This window comes from Aquila chrysaetos, chromosome Z, assembly GCF_900496995.4.
Source record: "Aquila chrysaetos chrysaetos chromosome Z, bAquChr1.4, whole genome shotgun sequence".
NCBI classification, from domain to species: Eukaryota; Metazoa; Chordata; class Aves; order Accipitriformes; family Accipitridae; genus Aquila; species Aquila chrysaetos.
In genome coordinates this window covers 10819336-10838227 of record NC_044030.1, presented here as the reverse complement: position 1 = coordinate 10838227, position 18892 = coordinate 10819336, and the positions used below count along the sequence as shown (strand labels likewise).

General features: G+C 38.8%; 1 protein-coding gene across 2 annotated transcripts in view; it reads right to left on the bottom strand.

Moving 5' to 3' along the window:
• PTBP3 (polypyrimidine tract binding protein 3) overlaps positions 1–18892 on the bottom strand; it is a 61076-nt gene that overhangs the window by 14982 nt on the left and 27202 nt on the right. For both annotated transcript variants that reach the window (XM_030005568.1, XM_030005567.1), the window contains 6 exons: positions 18530–18605; positions 14387–14556; positions 13339–13485; positions 7041–7205; positions 4060–4170; positions 889–1063 (listed from right to left, as the gene is read on the bottom strand). In XM_030005568.1, the coding sequence (XP_029861428.1) occupies positions 889–1063; positions 4060–4170; positions 7041–7205; positions 13339–13485; positions 14387–14556; positions 18530–18605 (844 nt within the window). The remainder of the gene's footprint in view (positions 1–888; positions 1064–4059; positions 4171–7040; positions 7206–13338; positions 13486–14386; positions 14557–18529; positions 18606–18892) is intronic.

The window sequence follows — 18892 nt, the reverse complement described above, 5'->3', positions numbered from 1 at the left end:
TATCTAAAAAACCAAACCAAACCCAGTATCTGCCCTAGCAATCACAAAAAACTGAAGGAAAAAAGGGAACTGTTTCCCAGCCCTTGCTACTGTTCTAACCAACTGGACGGCACTTAGATACCTATTCAACAGCTGAGATAGTTCTTAGCTGTGTATTATTGCTAATGGTTGTCATTAGAGAGAAAGAAAAGTAGCTAAAATCACTCAAATTGCATTGTGAGCACTTCTGCCAGGGCAGATTAATCTGTCTGGTGATTTGCATTTTTACCAAAGTTGATTAAATGAGCATGCCTGAGCTATTTATGCGAAAAAGGCTTCTCCAGTGTGGCTTCAAGCAGACACTGTCTCTTCTATGCCATGGAAGTGACTTCTAAAATTCAAGAAAATTTCTAAAATTTTATCTTTCAGAAGGTCACTACAAAACATACAGAAATAAGCGTGGCATTTCTAAATTTCTTACAGTTTCGTTTCTTACAGCTGGCAGTTACCCTAAAATACCAACGAACAAGAGCTAACACGCTTAAAACACTTCTTTTCAAGCAGCTTTAGGGAACCAGCATCCATTTTGAATGACTGACATTGACCGTTCTGATACGTAACGTTTATTATACTACCTGTATGAATGGTATTTCACAGCATTTTACAAATGTAGCTTTTTGACAACACTTTGACTTTGCCCAAGAGCATTCCTCATGTTATAATTTCAGATATTCATTTATCTTGAGTAGGACCTTCTGCTCTCCATACAAACTTTACTGGACCTAACAAACCAAAATGTATGCAAAATGTACCCTTCTATGAACCCAATATGAAGCCAGAGCATAAATGTAACATAAAAAGCATAATGATCTTACTGTGTATTTACCACTAAAAGTGAAGGTTTCTTACCAAAGGCAGGAGCTACGCGTGGCTCCGGGGGCAGTTGGCTATCACCAGAAGGAAGGTCAAGGCGAGTGAAATCTCTGCTTTTCTCATTGTTGTACTTTACCTTAAGGCTAGATAACCTGGAGAAACCAATACGCAGAGTGCAGCATGCAGTGTAAATACTTTGGCCATCCAGAGCCTGAAGAAAAATAAGTAAGCTTTCAGAGACAAAACACATAGTGGGTAAGTTTATTTTATTTTCGCCCTGCAATTGTATCCAAACAGAAACTCATCTTCTGTTTTTAAGGTGCTGCTTTTAAACGCCAAGTAGGCAATTATACTGCCGCTATCCTTACCTAAACATCCTGTGTAGAGTACTAGTGTAGTCCACTAATTAGTAAGTATTGTCGCCTTGTGGCAATGCACAAAACATAGCTTTAAGTATGACTTGTCTTTCCACCTGTGCTTCTAATCTTACTTGTCTCCCACTCAACTCAACACACAGTATCAGATGCTAGTAGTGATACTAATTTGGAGATTTTTATTGTACAGAACTGTCCCTTACATGTGAAGGGTCTAGAGCACAAGTCTTATGAGGGGTGGCTGAGGGAACTGGGGTTGTTTAGTCTGGAGAAAAGGAGGCTGAGGGGAGACCTTATCGCTCTCTACAACTACCTGAAAGGAGATCGTAGTGACGTGGCGGTCAGTCTCTTCTCCCAAGTAACAAGTGATAGGACAAGAGGAAATGGCCTCAAGTTGTGCCAGGGGAGGTTTAGATTGGATATTAGGAAAAATTTCTTCACCAAAAGGGTTGTCAAGCACTGGAACAGGCTGCCCAGGGAAGTGGCTGAGTCACCATCCTTGGAGGTATTTAAAAGACATGTAGATGTGGCACTTAGGGACATGGTTTAGTGGTGGACTCAGCCGTGTAGGTTTACAATTGGACTTGATGATCTTAAGGAACTTTTCCAACCTAAATGATTCCATAAAATCCATCTTTTTAAGAGCAGCTATGCTCAGAGAAATCACTGAAGTAGTATTTTCTGACTATACCAGTCATAAAAGAATCATGATGGATGAAGGTGGAAAAAACAGTCAAAAGATACTAGTTTGTTATAATTATTTAATATAATAGAGACTGAAATTATAATTTCTGTGAAATAAGGTATAATTTATTATTAATACTGTTCTTTAAGAAAAGATGCTATTGCTAACACACAGGCTATAATCCCAACTACCTTTACTAATTTTCAATATATAGTTAATCTCTAAAACACACAGTGAATTTACTTATCTGACTACAGTGCAAATAGCAGTAGATAAATATTCTGTGCCTTTAATTTTGAAGCTGAGAATAAAGTCACCTTCAATAACAAAAGTAGGGTAAAAGTTCCATTCACTCTAGTCTTTTGGTAATTTTTTGAAAAAACTGAATGCTGAATACCACTTAATACTTAGTGGAATCTATTCTTCTATGTACATTCTATGGGAACTTTCAAATTGATTTTATTTATTTACTAATATTGAGGCATCCACATAGGTTAAAGTGAAATAGAAAGTGTCTCAGGCTTAGTTTCAAGTAAGTGAAGTATTTTATTTTCTGTCTTTATTTTTTAGTTCACAGTTCAAGTATTATAATGTGAGGATTTGTAACACTGCTGTCCCTTTTCAAAAATCTGTGAGGTCTCAGCCCTCAATATTTAATTATCAAACTACTCCCCACTGAGGAAATTAACAATATTTTCTAGAAATTAAAATATTTAGCTATTATAAGGAAACTAATTCTGAAAGTTGTTTTGAAAAACAAACGTATTGGGTTTACGTAGGAAGCTTTTGGTAGTGGGGGGGCTGCTGCCCCTCTGTAGGAAGAGACCAGGGGCTGCCCCGTGCTGGAAAGAGTGAGTTCCAGCCAGCTCCAAAACAGATCTGCTGCTGCCCAAAGCAGAGCCAGTCAGCACACTGGGGGCACCTCTGTGATAACATGTTTAACAAAACATGTGCAACAGCTGGAAGAGAGAGGAGTGAGAAAAGTGTGAAAGAAACAACCCTGCAGACACCAAGGTCAGAGAAGGAGCAGGAGGAGGAGGTGGTCTGGGCACCGGAGCAGAGATTCCTCCGGAGAGGATCATACTGAGGCAGGCTGTACCCCTGCAGCCCATGGAGGTCCACAGTGGAGAAGGTATCCACCTGCAGCCCATGGGAAGGACCTGTGTTGGAGTAGTTTGTGAAGGACTGTATCACATGGGGAGGACCCAGACTGGAGCACAGGAACAGCGTGAGGAGGAAGGAGAGGCACAGACAGTGTTATGGAAAGATCACAACCCGCATTGCCTGTACCCCTGCACCACTCGGGGGAGGAGGTAGAAGGGTTGGGAGTGAAGCTGAGCCTGGGAAGAGGGAGTAAGGGTGTAGGGAAGGTGTTTTTACTCTTGTTTTTGCTCCTTACTATCCTACTCTATTTTTAATTGGCAATAAATTAAATCAATCTTCCCTAAGTTGAGGTTTGTTATGCCTGTGATGGTAATTGATGAGCAATCTCCCTGTCCTTATCTGGACCGATGAGCTTTTTCATCTTATTTTCTCCCCCTGTCCTGCTGAGGAGGGGAAGCGAGAGCAGCTTGGTGGGTGCCTGGCACCCAGTCAAAGTTAAACCACTGCAGGAAATACACCTAAAGTAGGTGAGGTTTTCTTCATTACTAAGAAAGTGCATTGTAAAAATCAGGATACAGCACGTTTGATATTAAGAAGTTTAAGGTGAAAACATTGATTACTACAAATTTCTCATTGAAATTCAAACAAGTGGAATATTCATCTAATCTCTGGGCATTTAACTACACTACTCTTAGTATTGAATCTCACTGAAAATATTCCATTTAGTTTGAAAGGCAAAAGACTTTTTGGTCGACTAGTTACCATCACTCATCACTACTGACAGGTCTGATTTTTGTTTTGGTAGACTCAGGCAGGTCTTGGGGTATGTGCTGTGCATTTATGCTTGCAGTTGATGACAGAGTGCTATCCTCTTAACTAATGAGGGATGGCAAAGTTATTCATGTGCAACAAGTGTGCTAGAATGAAGAGAAGTCATAAAGTTAATGATCAAGCTATTCCTAATGTTCCCCATTTACTTGGGGGGGAAAAAAAAAACCCAAACAAAACAAAACAAAAAAATCAAGCTGAATATGCTACACTTACAATTTTGGCATGATATGCATTCACTGGATTAGCATACTGGATCAAAGCTTGGAACACACTGTTCTTAGTGAAGGTGACAATCTTCAAGATAGATCCAAATTTAGAGAAAATCTGAGAAGGAAAAAACAGGGACTTTCAGAAACAATGAATAATTCATGCACACTAAAAACTAGCATTTAATACTTCATATCAATTTCTGAAAATGATTTCTTTTCTGACAGCTGAACAGAAATTGAGTGAACTCAGAATTTTGTTTCAGGTAAAAAAAAAAAAAAAAATTAAAAAAGAGGCTACAAAAGATGTGGAAGAAGGAGAAAATTTCCTTAAAGTTTTAGCAATGACTGTTCAACTAAGAGCAGGGAAGGCCAGCCCAAACAGGCATTTGTCCAATGTCTGCACAGAAATTGTGGAAAAATCAAAGTTGAGGTTTGAGAAATGGACTTTTACAAGTTAGTTGAGATGGGAACTGCAAAATGCCTTGCAAGGTATCCACCTTTACATTCTGTACTTCAAACAAATTCTGCAAATTTGGTGACCAAAAATACATCTTAAATAGTTGATGAGCCTACAAATGAATCACGGAGACCCACTGTACTAACTAGAAGAAAAAGAAGGAAAGAAGAAAGACAAAGACCTAGTTTGGGACCTACCCCTCTAATTTACAACGGAATGGTATTTGATTTATTGCAAATGCAAGCATTGCAGAAAAATTTTAGAAGGTTGAAATTAAATATATATACACTCAAAATGAGAGTGTGCACTACATGAAGGTGTCTATACAAAAGCAAAGCCACATAGAATGAGGAAAAAAAGTATAGCTAGGATGTATCATGCAAGTGCAGAAAAACTATCTCCAAATTAAGAGAGGAAGAGGAAAGGTAAGTTTGGGAAGTACTAGCAGTTTTAGAACAAACTGTTAGAATTGATGCAAAGTCAGGAAAGCAGAACCCCCCAGGCAAGTATTAAGCCTGAAATGGAAAGAAAGGCCAGAGGTAAGGACAAGCATTTCTTGCCATCCTGTTAGGCATAGAATCATGGATGCAAGATACACTGTCCTAACCCTTTGTGCCCAGTTTTTCAATCTCTCAGAAACAAGGTTTTTATGCTGCAGTCATTGTTTTGTGGTAGAAGACAGACACAAACCTTTTTCACAGCAATTTAAAATTAGCCATTGAGTTCCTGTTCATAAAGCACTTCCCCTTAAGAAAGGCCTAAATACAGCTTCTGAACACATGCTTTTCCATGTTTATCCAGAAGACTAAATAGACCTTTTTAAGATAATGAAATTCAATGTATTCCTGTCTGGTTTTAAAGCTAAAACCCACTGTGTATATCAATTTTGTTTCTGCAAAGATAACACTGAATATTCTATTTCTTATAATAAATATTTTAAGGTGAATTGTGGTAAAAGAAAGTGCTAGTTTCTTGACAAGCAGTTATAATTTACAAAATATAATTGAAGTTTTGGATGACAGCTTGCCTGCTAGTGTTCCATATGATGCTATACTTACCAGTGAATACTTTCGTTTTCATTAACCTTACCACACTTACAAAGTAATGTTACATTGTAACCATCAGGCACAAAATGCTGCTTTAATTAGAGCAGATTGTCCCTTGGTAAGAACCCCAAATAAGCTCCCTTTTCAAAAATTGCTTAATTTTCTAGACCTATTGCAAAAGTAGTTGAGTGAAGGTCATTGGGCAATTCAAAGACTGAAAATATAGCTCTGCTGCATTGAAGTAAACATTAATTAAATTAATTAACATGAATCTCCTCTTCCACTGCCTGCTTAGTAAAAAAAAAAAAAAAAAAAACCACAAACAAAAAACCCACAGAAGATTAGATCCAGGAACTGCTGTTGCAATATTAAACTAGTACAGCTCCCATAACCACCAAAGTTTGTTCTCAGGTTATTCTGAGTGCACTAATAATCCTAAACAGTTGACATACTATTTGCACGAGCTCAATAATGAGTGAACGATACTCACAGATACAAACAAGAATTTAGATCAGGCAAATTGCTACATCAAAGTGACAACTAGTATACTGGATAATCAGTATCATGGTGGGGAGATACAGAGAAAGAGGAAATATTAAGAGGTAAGACGAAAAATAAAGTGTTGGTAACGATCAGCTATTATGCAATATGCTAGTAGAGCAGCAACAATCTTCTTCCAGGACTGCAGGTTCTTGTAAAAACATCCCTATTATTTTAAATCATTAATTTGAGAAACTCGTATTTGGGGCATATTTTTTATCACACAAATTTACTAGTAATTACAAAAGCTTCAAGTATAGAACTGCTTGCAATATTTGAAAAAAGTATTGACAAATCCTTCAGTCACAAAGACATAATCTTGTAAAGTTATTGGTTTTAAACTTACGGTTCTTAACAGCATAGCATGACTCCTAGCAGGAGTTATGGTAATGTCTTTCATAGCTATAGCACATCACTATTCCAGGCTTTCAGAGGTAAAGTAAATGGCATTCTAATAGTTGATGAACAATCAAAAACATTTGTCCAAGCAACTATACTTGTATAGTACATCACTTGCATTGAATTATAAAAGTGAATATAAACCCCTAAAATTTAATCTAAACTACAAAAGTTACTCAGTATAAAGAGTGCTAAAATATTGGTCCACAGGTTCATAACAATCAGTATTTCACTAACTCATCATGTGGGCAAAAATTAGAAATAACACCTCAGGTTTGTTGCTACTTCCACAGAAACCAAGGAACTTAAAAGAAATGAAAGACAACATGAAAAGCTGAGTACAGAAGCTCTGTTTGCTTTGATTTTTTGTGCAAAACTGATTCAAGCCTAGATCCCTAAACTGCAACAAATCATTTTAAAGTGACAGTCCTCATTCAAGCAATTAAGTATGCACAGGTACTTAAAAAAAAAAAAAGGTTTATGGCTTTACAATAGCAACATTGGAACACATTTTAACTATTTTTTTTAAGCAATTCTCATTACCTGACACAGCACGTCTAAAGTGACAGGGTATAAAAGATTTTCAACAATGACCCGAAGAACAGAACCTTGACCTGGAAGGCGCCCACCTTCAGCACTGGAAGTACTTGCAGCAGCCAGGTTTCCAGACTGCACAGCATTCATAGTTTGCAATGCAGCTTGGGCTCTCTGAAATCATGACACAGCAGAGACCACAATTAACTTACACATACACAAATCATTCACATCTAAACAAAGTTCTCTTACAAAGTGTCCTGGTTTCAGCTGGGATAGAGTTAATTGTTTTCCTAGTAGCTGGTACAGTGCTATGTTTTGAGTTCAGTATGAGAAGAATGTTGATAACACATTGATGTTTTCAGTTGTTGCTAGTAGTGTTTAGTCTAAAGTCAAGGAGTTTTCAGCTTCTCAAGCCCAGCCAGCGAGAAAGCTGGAGGGGCACAAGAAGTTGGCACAGGACACAGCCAGGGCAGCTGACCCAAACAGGCCAACGTTGTATTCCATGCCGTGTGACATCCCATCTAGTATAGGAACCGGGGAGTCGGTGCGGGGAATCGCCGCTCGGGGACTAGCTAGGTGCTGGTCGGCGGGTGGTGAGCAATTCCACTGCACATCATTTGTACATTCCAATCCTTTCATTATTGCTGTTGTCATTTTATTAGTGTTACTTTATTATTATTAGTTACTTTTATTATTAGTTACTTTTTTCTGTTCTATTAAACCGTTCTTATCTCAACCCACGAGTTTTACTTCTTTTCCCGATTTTCTCCCCCATCCCACCGGGTGGGGGGGTGTCATGACCCAGACTGGACAGTCCAGGGAGTTGTGTTTAATTCAAAATTCCTTCAGGCTAAATTAAGGTGAAAGGACACCAAACGATCAGTTACAAGATTTTATTCATGACAGAAGCAAACTGAACTGGGGAGGCATGGTAGTAGGTGGGAGGGTTTCTCACAACAGGAATTGGCATAAGACTACTTCTGTAAACTGTGTAACCATATACATCAATTCAGGGAAGGAGATCCCTGCCGTTGAGTCACGAGGTTCAGAGCAGACCCCCTTGCTTTCCAGACTCCTCCTCAGAGAAGGGTCTAGGGGCGGCTGGATCTACTCTTAGTCTCAGACTTGGTCAACGGTTTATATCTTGAAACGGATGAGGTGTAGGGATTGTGGAAAAGGAAAAGGAAAGAGAGAAGAAGACAGAGAGAGAAAAAGGAAGAGAGAAAGATTTCACCGGTCCTGGGCCCAGCGTTGGTTCAGTCAGCCGAGGTGTCCAGTCAGCTGAGGGGTCCAGTCCCGGTGGGCTTGCGCAGCCGGGGCTTCAGTTTTTGTCCTTTTATCATCCTTGCTCCTCCTTCAGGCGGGCACCCGAACTCATCAGGTTAATGAGCAGTTTGTGAGCCTTTGGGCTTGGGGGTCCTTTGCGGAGTAACTTCTCCTTCCCTGCGTATGTGGCTGTTGTTTGAGCTTTGTATCAGAACAGCTTATCAGAACAAGGAGCTGCGCACCCTCCAGCTTGCCCTCCCCCTCCTGTTGCTGATGTCTGAGCCCATCAGGGCTTTTCACCTTGGTTCCTTGCTGTGCAGGGTTTGCCTTTAAGCAGAACTTGCCCCACCACAATGTTTGAGACATTAAACTCTTTCAGTCTCTCACAGGGGGGAGTGAGTGAGCGGCTGCGCGGTGCTTAGTTGCTGGCTGGGGTTAAACCACAACACAAAGAAAAGCATGTAAAATGCATTTAAAATGCAGCTTTTAAAAAACATATTCCCTTTATCTGATTATCATTCCAAATCCCATGATAATAGGTAAATCATACCTCTTCCTTCCCTTCCCCCTCCCCTAAAAATGTCAGATCATACTTTCATGGAATTATGACTTTCTTTTTTAGTTAAACTGTCACTACTTTGTAATGCCATATAGACACAATTTTGCTTTGATTCAGTAAGCTTTTGTCATTCTAGAGATCTTCCAGCAAATCAATATGATGACAGTATTGTAATAGATTAACAATCAGTCAGTGTACCAACAACTATTTGCTCTGCTTTGTTAGTATTTCATTCTCTTCAGGAACTAAGTTTTTCTGGGGATAAGCTTAAAAGTGCATACCCTGCTCTTTTTTCTGAGCCAAGATATCAACCACAAAAAAGACCTTTAAAAATCTCACTCCTCAAACTGCCTCACTGGGACTTTGGAAGTCTCAACACTTGTTTTTGACAGGCCTTCCTCAAAAAGCTCTTCAGACTACCTCTGAGAGCACTATGGAGAAATGTTCCTTTCCAAATGTAGTGTTGTGACTTGAAGTCATGTCTCAGTAACACTGTCTCCTTGGAAGATGGGCTAAACATGGCACAGGGTAAAGATATTACCCAGTTTCAGAAACATGTAACCCTGCAAAATAATCTGTACTTCAGGCCAAAGCCTAGATGCTAGGTTAGCAAGGTAGTGTTCAGCTGCTCTGCTAGGGTCTCTAAAATTTAAATAAAACTCAAATGTAAGAGTCGTAAGTGCAAAAAAAAAATTTTTTTAAAGTAGACAATGTTGGTTTTATAGAAGGACAAAGTAATACTCTGAGAAACAGATACAAGGAGTCTTATCTGCAAATATGAGTATAGTTTTCCTGAGGCTGTTACATACACCACACCCTTAAAAAAAAAAAAATCTTGTTATTGTATTTGTTTTTGCAGATAACAAACCAATCCAGTAATCTTGGATGAGGAAAGAGACAAATAACATTTATTACATTGACAAGCTTGCAAGATTTCAGTGACTTTTGTGTCAGCATAAATTAAAAATGAGCACGAATTTTTGCCCCAGTCACTACTTGCAACATTCTTACAGAAAACAGAATCGTGATACACACATCATATTATATAATTTATGTATCTAAATGGCAGGTCAATTGCAATTCATTCAGGAATCAAAAAATCCAAATGTATTTCAACTACAATATGATGGTTTGTATACTTTGATCTTGCCATGCAAAAAAGTATTTCCTTGTTTGGAGATCAGGATTTAAATCAGTTATCTGCAATGTTCAATTCATATTCTTAAGAAATTAAGTTTTAGTACTTCAAAAATACAAGGAAGATATTAATTCTGGTGTTTGGCATGAAGTTACACAAAAACCTGATGTTTTATCAGTGAAAATATCCATTTCATTGGATCTAGGGTTCTTAGAATAAACAGTCAACATTAAAAAAAGATAACACTATTAAGAATAAGCTTGAACAACTTAAAGATGATGATTTGCTATTCCTGAGTTTGGCAATGCCTTGGAACGGTGCCAACAACAAAAATTTTCCAAAAGCAGATTACATGACCCCTCACAATAACATCCATATCTGATAAAGTAAAAAGCTTCAAAAGAGCTGCTTTTTGGGCAGAAAGTGGTTCATCATGTATCAGCTGGGTTTGCTCTTCCATGTGTTCTTCATATAGCATCTACAGACCTATGATTAGCAATTAACTTTAAGAAAACACAAACATATAAAATCGAAGTGGTATGTTTTTGTGGTATTACCGCTACTATATCATGGACACAATAACATGGGAAAAAAAAAATCAGGACTAATTACTCAGAGAAAAGATTTGCCAAACAAGACATGATATTTGCTTCATATTCTGAAGCTATTGAGAACTGTTACCTAATGTTAAAGCTTAGGAATGGCAAAAGTTCTTCCAAAACATATTGTAAGCAAGTATTTCTAAGTAATAGCAGAATATAATAACAGAGTCACCTACAGCAGGCTGCTTAGGACTGTTTCCAGTCAGGTTTTTAACGTATCTGAGGATGGAGACTCCACAACCACTCAGAACAACCCATTCCAATGTTTGACCACTCTCACAGTAAAAAAGTTTTTTCTTAAGTGGATTTTTCTGTATTTGAATTTATGCCCATTGCCTCTTATCCTGTCACTGGGCACCACTGAAAAGAGTCCGCCTCCACCTTTTTTACTCCCCACTCACCACATATTTGTAGACATTGGTAAGACACACCCAAGCCTTCTCTTCTTCAAGCTGAAGAGTCCCAGCTCTCTCTGGCCCTCCTTGCATGACAGATGCTCCAGTTCCTTAACCATCTTCACGGCTTTTTGCTGGATTTGTTCCACTATGTCCATGTCTCTCATGTACTGAGAAGCCCAGGATTGGACACAGCATTCCAGATGCATCTCATCAGCGTTGAGTAGGGGGGAAGGTCACCTCCTCTCAATCTGCCAGCAATGCTCTGCCTTCTGCAGCCCAGGAGGCTGCTGGCCTTTTTGCCGCAAGGGCATGTGTGTTGTCCACCAGGACCCCCAGGTCCTCCTCTGCTTTCCAGCTGGTTGGCCCCAGTGTACCATGGTACCTGGGGTTACTCCTCCTCAGGTGCAGGAGTTGGCATTTCCCTTTGTTGAACTTAAGGAGGTTCCTCCTGTCAGTCCATTTCTCCAGCTTTTCAAGGTCCCTCTGAATGGCAGCACAAACATTTGGGGTGTCAACTACTTCTCCCAGTTCTGTGTTGTCAGCAACTTGCTGAGGATGTTCCCCATCCCACCAGCCAGGACATTAATGAAGATGTTAGTGTTGGACACAGTATCAACCCCTAGGGTACTTCACTAGCGACTGGTCCCCACCTGGGCTTCATGCCATTGGTCACAACCATTTTAGCCCTTCAGATCACTTCACAGTCTACTTATCTCGACTGTATTTAATCAGTTTGTTTATTGGGATGTTATGGGAAACAATGTTGAAAGTCCTACCAAAGTCAAGATAAACAACATCCACTGCTCTCCTCTCATGCACCAAACCAGTCATCTCACCGTAGAAGGCTATCACATTGGTCAGGCATGACCTTTTCAAAAACCCATGCTGACTTTTCACAACTACCTTCATATCCTTAGAACATTTGGAAATGGTTCCCAAGATTAGTTGTTCCATTACCTTTCCAGGGACCAAGCGAAGGCTAATCAGCCAGTGGTTCCGTGGATCCTCCTTCTTGTCCTTCCTTAAGATAGGAGAGAGATTTGCTGTCTTCTAGTCCTCAGGAACCTCCTCCAATTGCCATGACCTTTCCAAGATTGTAAGAGTGGCCTTGCAATGACATCAGTCAGCTCCCTCAGCACTCACAAGTGCATCTCATTAGGGCCCCACACTTTTGTTTATCCAGTTTGTTGAAATGTTCCCTAAGGAGATTCTTCTCTACTTCCTTCATCAAGACTTTCCCACTGTTCTCAGTTGCTTGGTATTCCCAAGGGCAAGTCTTAACCACTAAAGACTGAGGAGAAGGCATCCAGTACTTCAGCCTTTTCTGTGTCCTTTGTTGCCAGGGCACCTGTCCCATTCAGGAGCAGACCCACATATTCCCTAAATCTTCCTTCTGCTGCTGATACACTTTGAGGAACCATTCTTGTTGCTATTCACATCCCTCGCCAGAGCCAACTCCGTGTGGTCTTCAGCTTTCCTAACCACATCCCTGCATGTTTAGATAATGCTCTATATTCCTCATGGGTCACCTGTCCATGATTCTACCTTTTCTATGCCTCTTTTTTTATGTTTGAGTTCAGTCAGGAGCTCCTTGTTCATCCAAGCAGTCCTCCTGCCACATTCACATCACTTTCTGATCATCAGGATGAGCCATTCTTGAGCTTGAGCTCCTCCACTGTAATTTTACAGGTATTGAGAAGTCTCTGAAAGAAGTTACTGCTTAGATAACAATAGAAATAATACCTATCAGAATTTGACTATTGGTGTAGTGGAAAGTAGTCTGTTTCTTTACTAATGTTGTGGTTTAACCCTGGTAGGCAGCTAAGAGCCACACAGTCACTTCCCCTCAGCAGGATGGGGGAGAGAATCAGAAAGGTAAAAGTGAGAAAACTTATGGGCTGAGATACAGACAGTTTAAAGCAAAAGCTGCATGTGCAAGCAAGGCAAAATAAGGAATTCCTTTACTACTGCCCATCAGCAGGCAGGTGCTCAGCCACTTCCAGGAAAGTAGGGCTTCTTCACACCTAACAGTTACATGGGAAGAAAAACACCATAACTCTGAATGTCCCACCTTCTTCCTTCTTCCCCCAGCTTTCATTGCTGAGCACAATGTCATATGGTGTCGGATATCCCTTTGCTCAGTTGGGGTCACCTGTAGGAGCTGTGTCCCCTCCCAACTTCTTGTGCACTCACACTGGCAGGGCAGTGTGAGAAACAGACAAGGCCTTGACACTATGTAAGGATCACAAGCTGCTATGAAGAAAATTAACTCTATCCTAGCCAAAACGAGTACACAACTTCTGTGCAATTCTATCCTGCTAAATGGAAATATTATACTTACAGCCTGATTAGGTAGATTGTCAGTCTTAAGTTCTCTGTAGTTGGAATACTGAATATAAACAGGTCGACTGCAGAGGTAAGGTCTAGCAGTAGCATAGTAGTCCATCATAGTAATCGCAGCTTCTTCAGAAGCCATTTCCAAAAATGCCTGCAACCAATACATAGCAGTTTTCAGTGCTGTTTTGTTTACAGGAGGGAACAAAGCATCAAAGCACCATTTATTCCCAATTCCACTCTCACTAGAAAAAGATCGTGTGAAAGCACAGTACTTATTTGTTCAGCATTAAAATGCATTTGTGTGTGCGTATTTATGGGGATATTTGATTTGATTTGTGGGTTTTCTTAAGAGGTTTTACACTGTAAGTACAAGAAGTCATTAAGAAGAGGTGAAATAAGTATGACATATGGGAAGCAATGCTGCTAAAAATACCACACTGCTAATGAATTCATTAGGTTCCTGAATCTAAGTACTATTACCTAGGTAGCAGATACGTATACTGACTGAAAAAGTAGGAACAGGACACTAAACATCTATCACTTTGTGCATTATATTAACCCAGCTCAGTGCTCTCAACAATTTTCAAATGAATGCCTATTATTTTTAGGATTTCAGTGTTTATTTGTGATCTGAACTACCCTGTCACATCTAAAAGGATTTAAAAAAAAAAAAAGTAAGCAATTTATTTCACATTAAAAAGTTAACATGCATGTTAATTATTTAATCAGGCAGGTTATTTCAAGGCATATGTCAACATCAATAGTGACAATGTAGTTCTTTATTGTCTATATATTCTTACATAAGGTGGATATAATGTTTAGCAATATTATTAACAAGTTACTAGGTCATTATTTAATCCAAAAGCATATTAAAAACTTAAAATAAATATCAAGACATCCTTTCACATTTGAAAATATGAAAGTCTTGAGCTATCAATTAAAGATTTAGACATTCTTGCAATCATTTCAGCCAAAGGCAATACCAAAAGGATCATAACTTGAACCACATCTTGAGCCTTGCTCTTACAATTGAAACATTGAAAATTACGTACCTGATTTTTCCCTTTTAGCATCAAGAGGTTGGTTACTGTGCCAAAAGGGAGGCCTAATGAAATGACATCTGCTTCAGTCGCATCACTTGGAATTTGACCAAGATGAAGGACACGTGAAACTGAGTGTGGATATTTCTCTTCTCTAAGTTTCTTCTCATCATTCTCACCACCTAAAATATTTTAGGGAGAGGGATGGACAAGCAAACAAGACAAACTTATTGTACAGTATAGATACCAAAACCTAGAAGAGATAAACTGCTGCCTCAGCACTGACATTGACTTATCTATAGCTTTTGGTATTCTAAGAAAGGATAAGCCATATAACCAAAGGACAGTTTAAGAAGACCCCTTCAGCTGTTCCAAATCTCCACTGCAAGGGGAGAGTGTGGTGTGTTTGTTTCGCTTTGGTTTGTTTATTTTCTTGTAGGGTTTTTTTGGTTGGTTTTTTTTTTTTTTTCTTTTTTTGAAGTCTCACAGACAGAGAGCCCAGTAACATATTTACAAAATGTTAATTACACAGAAGGGCAAGTAGTACTTAGGAGGTAATACATTAATTTTTTTTTTTATTACTAACTTATCTTCTTGCATGGTATGTTTGTTTAGATTCAGTTGCTACCACAAAGAGTTTTTTTATTTTATTAAAGAAAGCCTGTGGTCCCACATGATTGTAAGTTTTAAAAAGTGTTTGAAAAGGATAGACAGTAGTGAGGTGTGAAATCCATACAGATCCTAAAGTTTTCTACTTTGGCAAAATGCCTTTTTTTTTTTTTTTAACACATGCCTATTTGGATCCTGTAACGGGTAGGTGACCAATGGTTACATTTCAAGGACATGACTTGGAGTCCTTGAGAGCACCTTTAAGCAGAATACCACATCTGAAGAGGCAGATTGTTCTAGAAGCTATCACAATGGAGTATTAACTTCAAGTAGTAAAAATGAAATTCATTAGCCTACCTACAGATCCCAGTAAGAGATTCTCATAAAGCAAGCTACAGAGGCTTATGAGACTTGATGGAAAAAATATCCTAAACTAGAGGAAAGACAGCATATTTGATGGAAATTGTATTGAAGTCTAACTGCATACCATTTAACTTAAAAGAAGAAACAGCCTTCTTTTTTTAGTCGTGTGGCCACAAACACCTTCACTCCAGCAAGACTGATAGCCTTAACACCTCATGTGTTGCATTATGCCTTCCAAGGGGAATCACAGAAGGTTGGGAAAAAATATCTGTATGAGCTTAGTAAGTAATTTCAGATTTTGCTGTAGGTTTTGAGTACAGTCTAAGGCTGAGAAGTGGTTCACACAAGTCATTCTGTATAAGGATCTTTACAGAGGGTTTTTTTACTAGTAGAAGTCTGTAAAACTCCAAGTTAGGTGATCTAAGCCCCAACCATGGCACACTCATAAGCCAAGTTAACTAATTCCCCCACCTGCAAAACAGGAAAGTCTGTTATGCATTTATTTTTCCATCAAGAAATTTTAAATGGAATCATGTGCTCTTTGTGCATTCTGAAAAATGTGAACATGAGGCACACTTGTTGGGCATGAGACTAAGACACACAGAAACATATTAAACACATATCAATATCAAGCCACGATGGGATATATTACTATTAAAGCTTAACAAGCCATCCTATTTTGTTAAATCTGCTTTTCAGGTTCAAAATGGACAAGATGTCCTTGACTTAGTAAAGTCAAGGACTGCTTGACTAAAGAAAGCATGAAATGAAACCTAACAGGAATTTTGCCTTTAGTTTAAGTTGAGAGACTCTGGCAGAAGAAATACCTTCTGGGTTCTGACTTATTATCAGAGGTGACAAGATGGAGCTAAGTGGCAAGCACAGCATTTTCTTTCTACATTTTCACTGAGTGTTACAGAAGTTTTCAGGTCAGGCATTCAGCCAAAAAGGACAGTGGTTACCAGAAGAGTTTCAGCCTGTGTACATACAGTATGCATCCTCTATCTCACTATCTACCCATTCGCAAGCAGATGTTAGCTCTAGTTGATCTGCCTTCTGAACAGTGACCAACACCTGACCTAAAAATGCTATTAAAGGGCTTATTTTCCTGTTGTAATTATATTCAGTTTTGTGGAACTTTAGCTAAGTCACTAAATGAGCAGTAAAAGCTAGCACTCATTCCATCCCAGGTATAAAGACCTCAGCATTTTTTAAATGATGCTTCTTTCTCCAGCTACTGTTTGATACTAATTTTGATGCAGAGTGATAATCATGTGGGTTTTTGGCATCTAAGTTTCAAAATTGATTCGACAATTCTTTAAAGCACGCCCAAGGCGATCACCTCTTCCAACTCAATTAGGTGAAAGAAAAAATGCTTTCAAACAGACAAAGATAAGAGAAGCCTTATGAACAAAGTGAAATTTGGGGCCTGGTGCTACAAAGGGAAGTCCATTACAATCATGATTCATGACTGGTACAAATATATTTCCCAAGCGAGTAGCCTCAGATCAAGAAACCCAAAACATATTTTAGATATATGACCCACCAGATGAAAAAAACATCGCAGGTGAAGCAGTTGTATTAGGTAAAGAGATGCATCTCAACAGAGATTACATAAACCCAAAATGAAGTATAAAGAAGAGAATTAGAGGGTTTTTTTAGATTTATTAGGAGACAAACCCGTCTATCTTATTTTAAAGTTTAATATCGTTTAGACACCCTGGACACTATGAAGGGTCAGTGGTTGCATAGACAATTAATAAAAGCCACTTGAATTTAATACAAATTTATATTCCTTGCCAGCTGGTTTCTTCTCACAAAAATACCATCTACACAGGCCTGAAATACTTCAGCTATTAAATTACTGAGTTATAAGCTAATACTGTTTCAAGCCAAGCAGAAGCCTCTGGATGTCACACTGAATCTATTAGCCCAAGTATGAACAGTCTGACATGTGCAAGTCGAAGAAATCAAAAAGAAAAAATCTTCAAGTTAGCTCCTCACACTCTTCATTTCCCTTATTCGCCATTGGAAATACAGCAAGTAAGTCTTAGATGCTTATCAAGAGGTCATCTGCTCTGTCTCTTGCCCCATTATAAAATAAACTATTTGGAAACCACTGTTGACAGGCAATTATCTATGTCATGAGTTAGTTAATTTACTTTACTTGAAGTTAACTTATGCAGCCATGGACCATTAATATTTCAAGCTCTCCTAAGCTGAAAGTACCTCCAAAGAAAGCAGTCCCAGCTTTCTCTCTCTTTCAACTTTTTGTTTGATCTAAAACTACAGGTAACCAAATACACTTACTGCATCTTTCTCAACACAGAGTGGGGCAGATCATAAATTTCTTTGGATGGTAGTACTAGTTTAATATATTTGAAGAAACATGTGGCTGTGGTTTCATACTGAGCCATCACATTGCTTAAAAAGACCCAGTTTCCTTACCCTGCATGTGTCTATCAAATTTCCCACCATCTCCCAAAAAAACCATTCTGCTGAACAACAATCCGTGCATATATGTAGTGAACCAGATCAAGAAGACATCTGATCAAGGGCAGGGGCGGGGGGGCAATCATTTTTCCTACTGCTTCCCTTGCAAAAACACTACCATTCATCTCAACCCATGGAGAGATTGTCTGGTGACAAGAACTGGCAGGAAAACATCTGAAAACAAATCACAGGACTGTCTGTGTTGCTGCTCAAGAAGTTCTGAAAGTGGGGTGGAAAGCAGGAACAAGAACACCCAAGGAAATCAGCTTAACTCTTCAGCACAAATCCACATAATGTGCCCTATGTCCACCAGACTGAGATTGATACAGGATATTCATCTTCTGTATCTGTAATCCTGACAGCCTTGAAATACATCAAAACAAATTCCTTTCAAATGCACAACTACAGGAAAATTGAGTAGGCACTTGACAATCTGTACAGAATGCTCCTTGCTTGATCATGATTACAGAAAATTTTTTTTTTTTTTTGCCCATTTCAGCTGGAGTTTTGGAGCTCCTCAATACTGTCATTGAATTGCATAGACTGCAGTGGCTCTACTGTTGGAATCAGATTACAGTTCAGGCATGGTGAGGCTGCTCATGGTGACAATAAAGAATACAAAAAAAATACATTTACAGAGAAAACACACACTGTTTAAGAACTGTGATAACAATCTTTTTTTATGTGTACCTGTAGCTGGAGTAGAATTGTTCATGGTGAAAGGCCTGTTACTGACACCAGAAGAAAGAAGCTTCTGAGGTCCACACTAAAAAAGAAAAGAAAACATTACTAGTAAAAGCTGTTACAGAGAAAGAGCTTGATATAAAAGTGCAAAGACTCCTGTAATTTATTCTTCCCAAGAACACCCCCTTTCTATACACATTATTCACAATTGCTGTGAACTTATATTTCAGGAAAAAAAATGCCAACCACACAGCTTTTCCTTCTGTCTCAAGATGTTAACAAGTTCAGCTGTTACACTTTTCTTCTCTTACTATTTATCCTACTACAGTTCACATTTTAAAAGACCAAGAATAACAAATGCTTATGAAA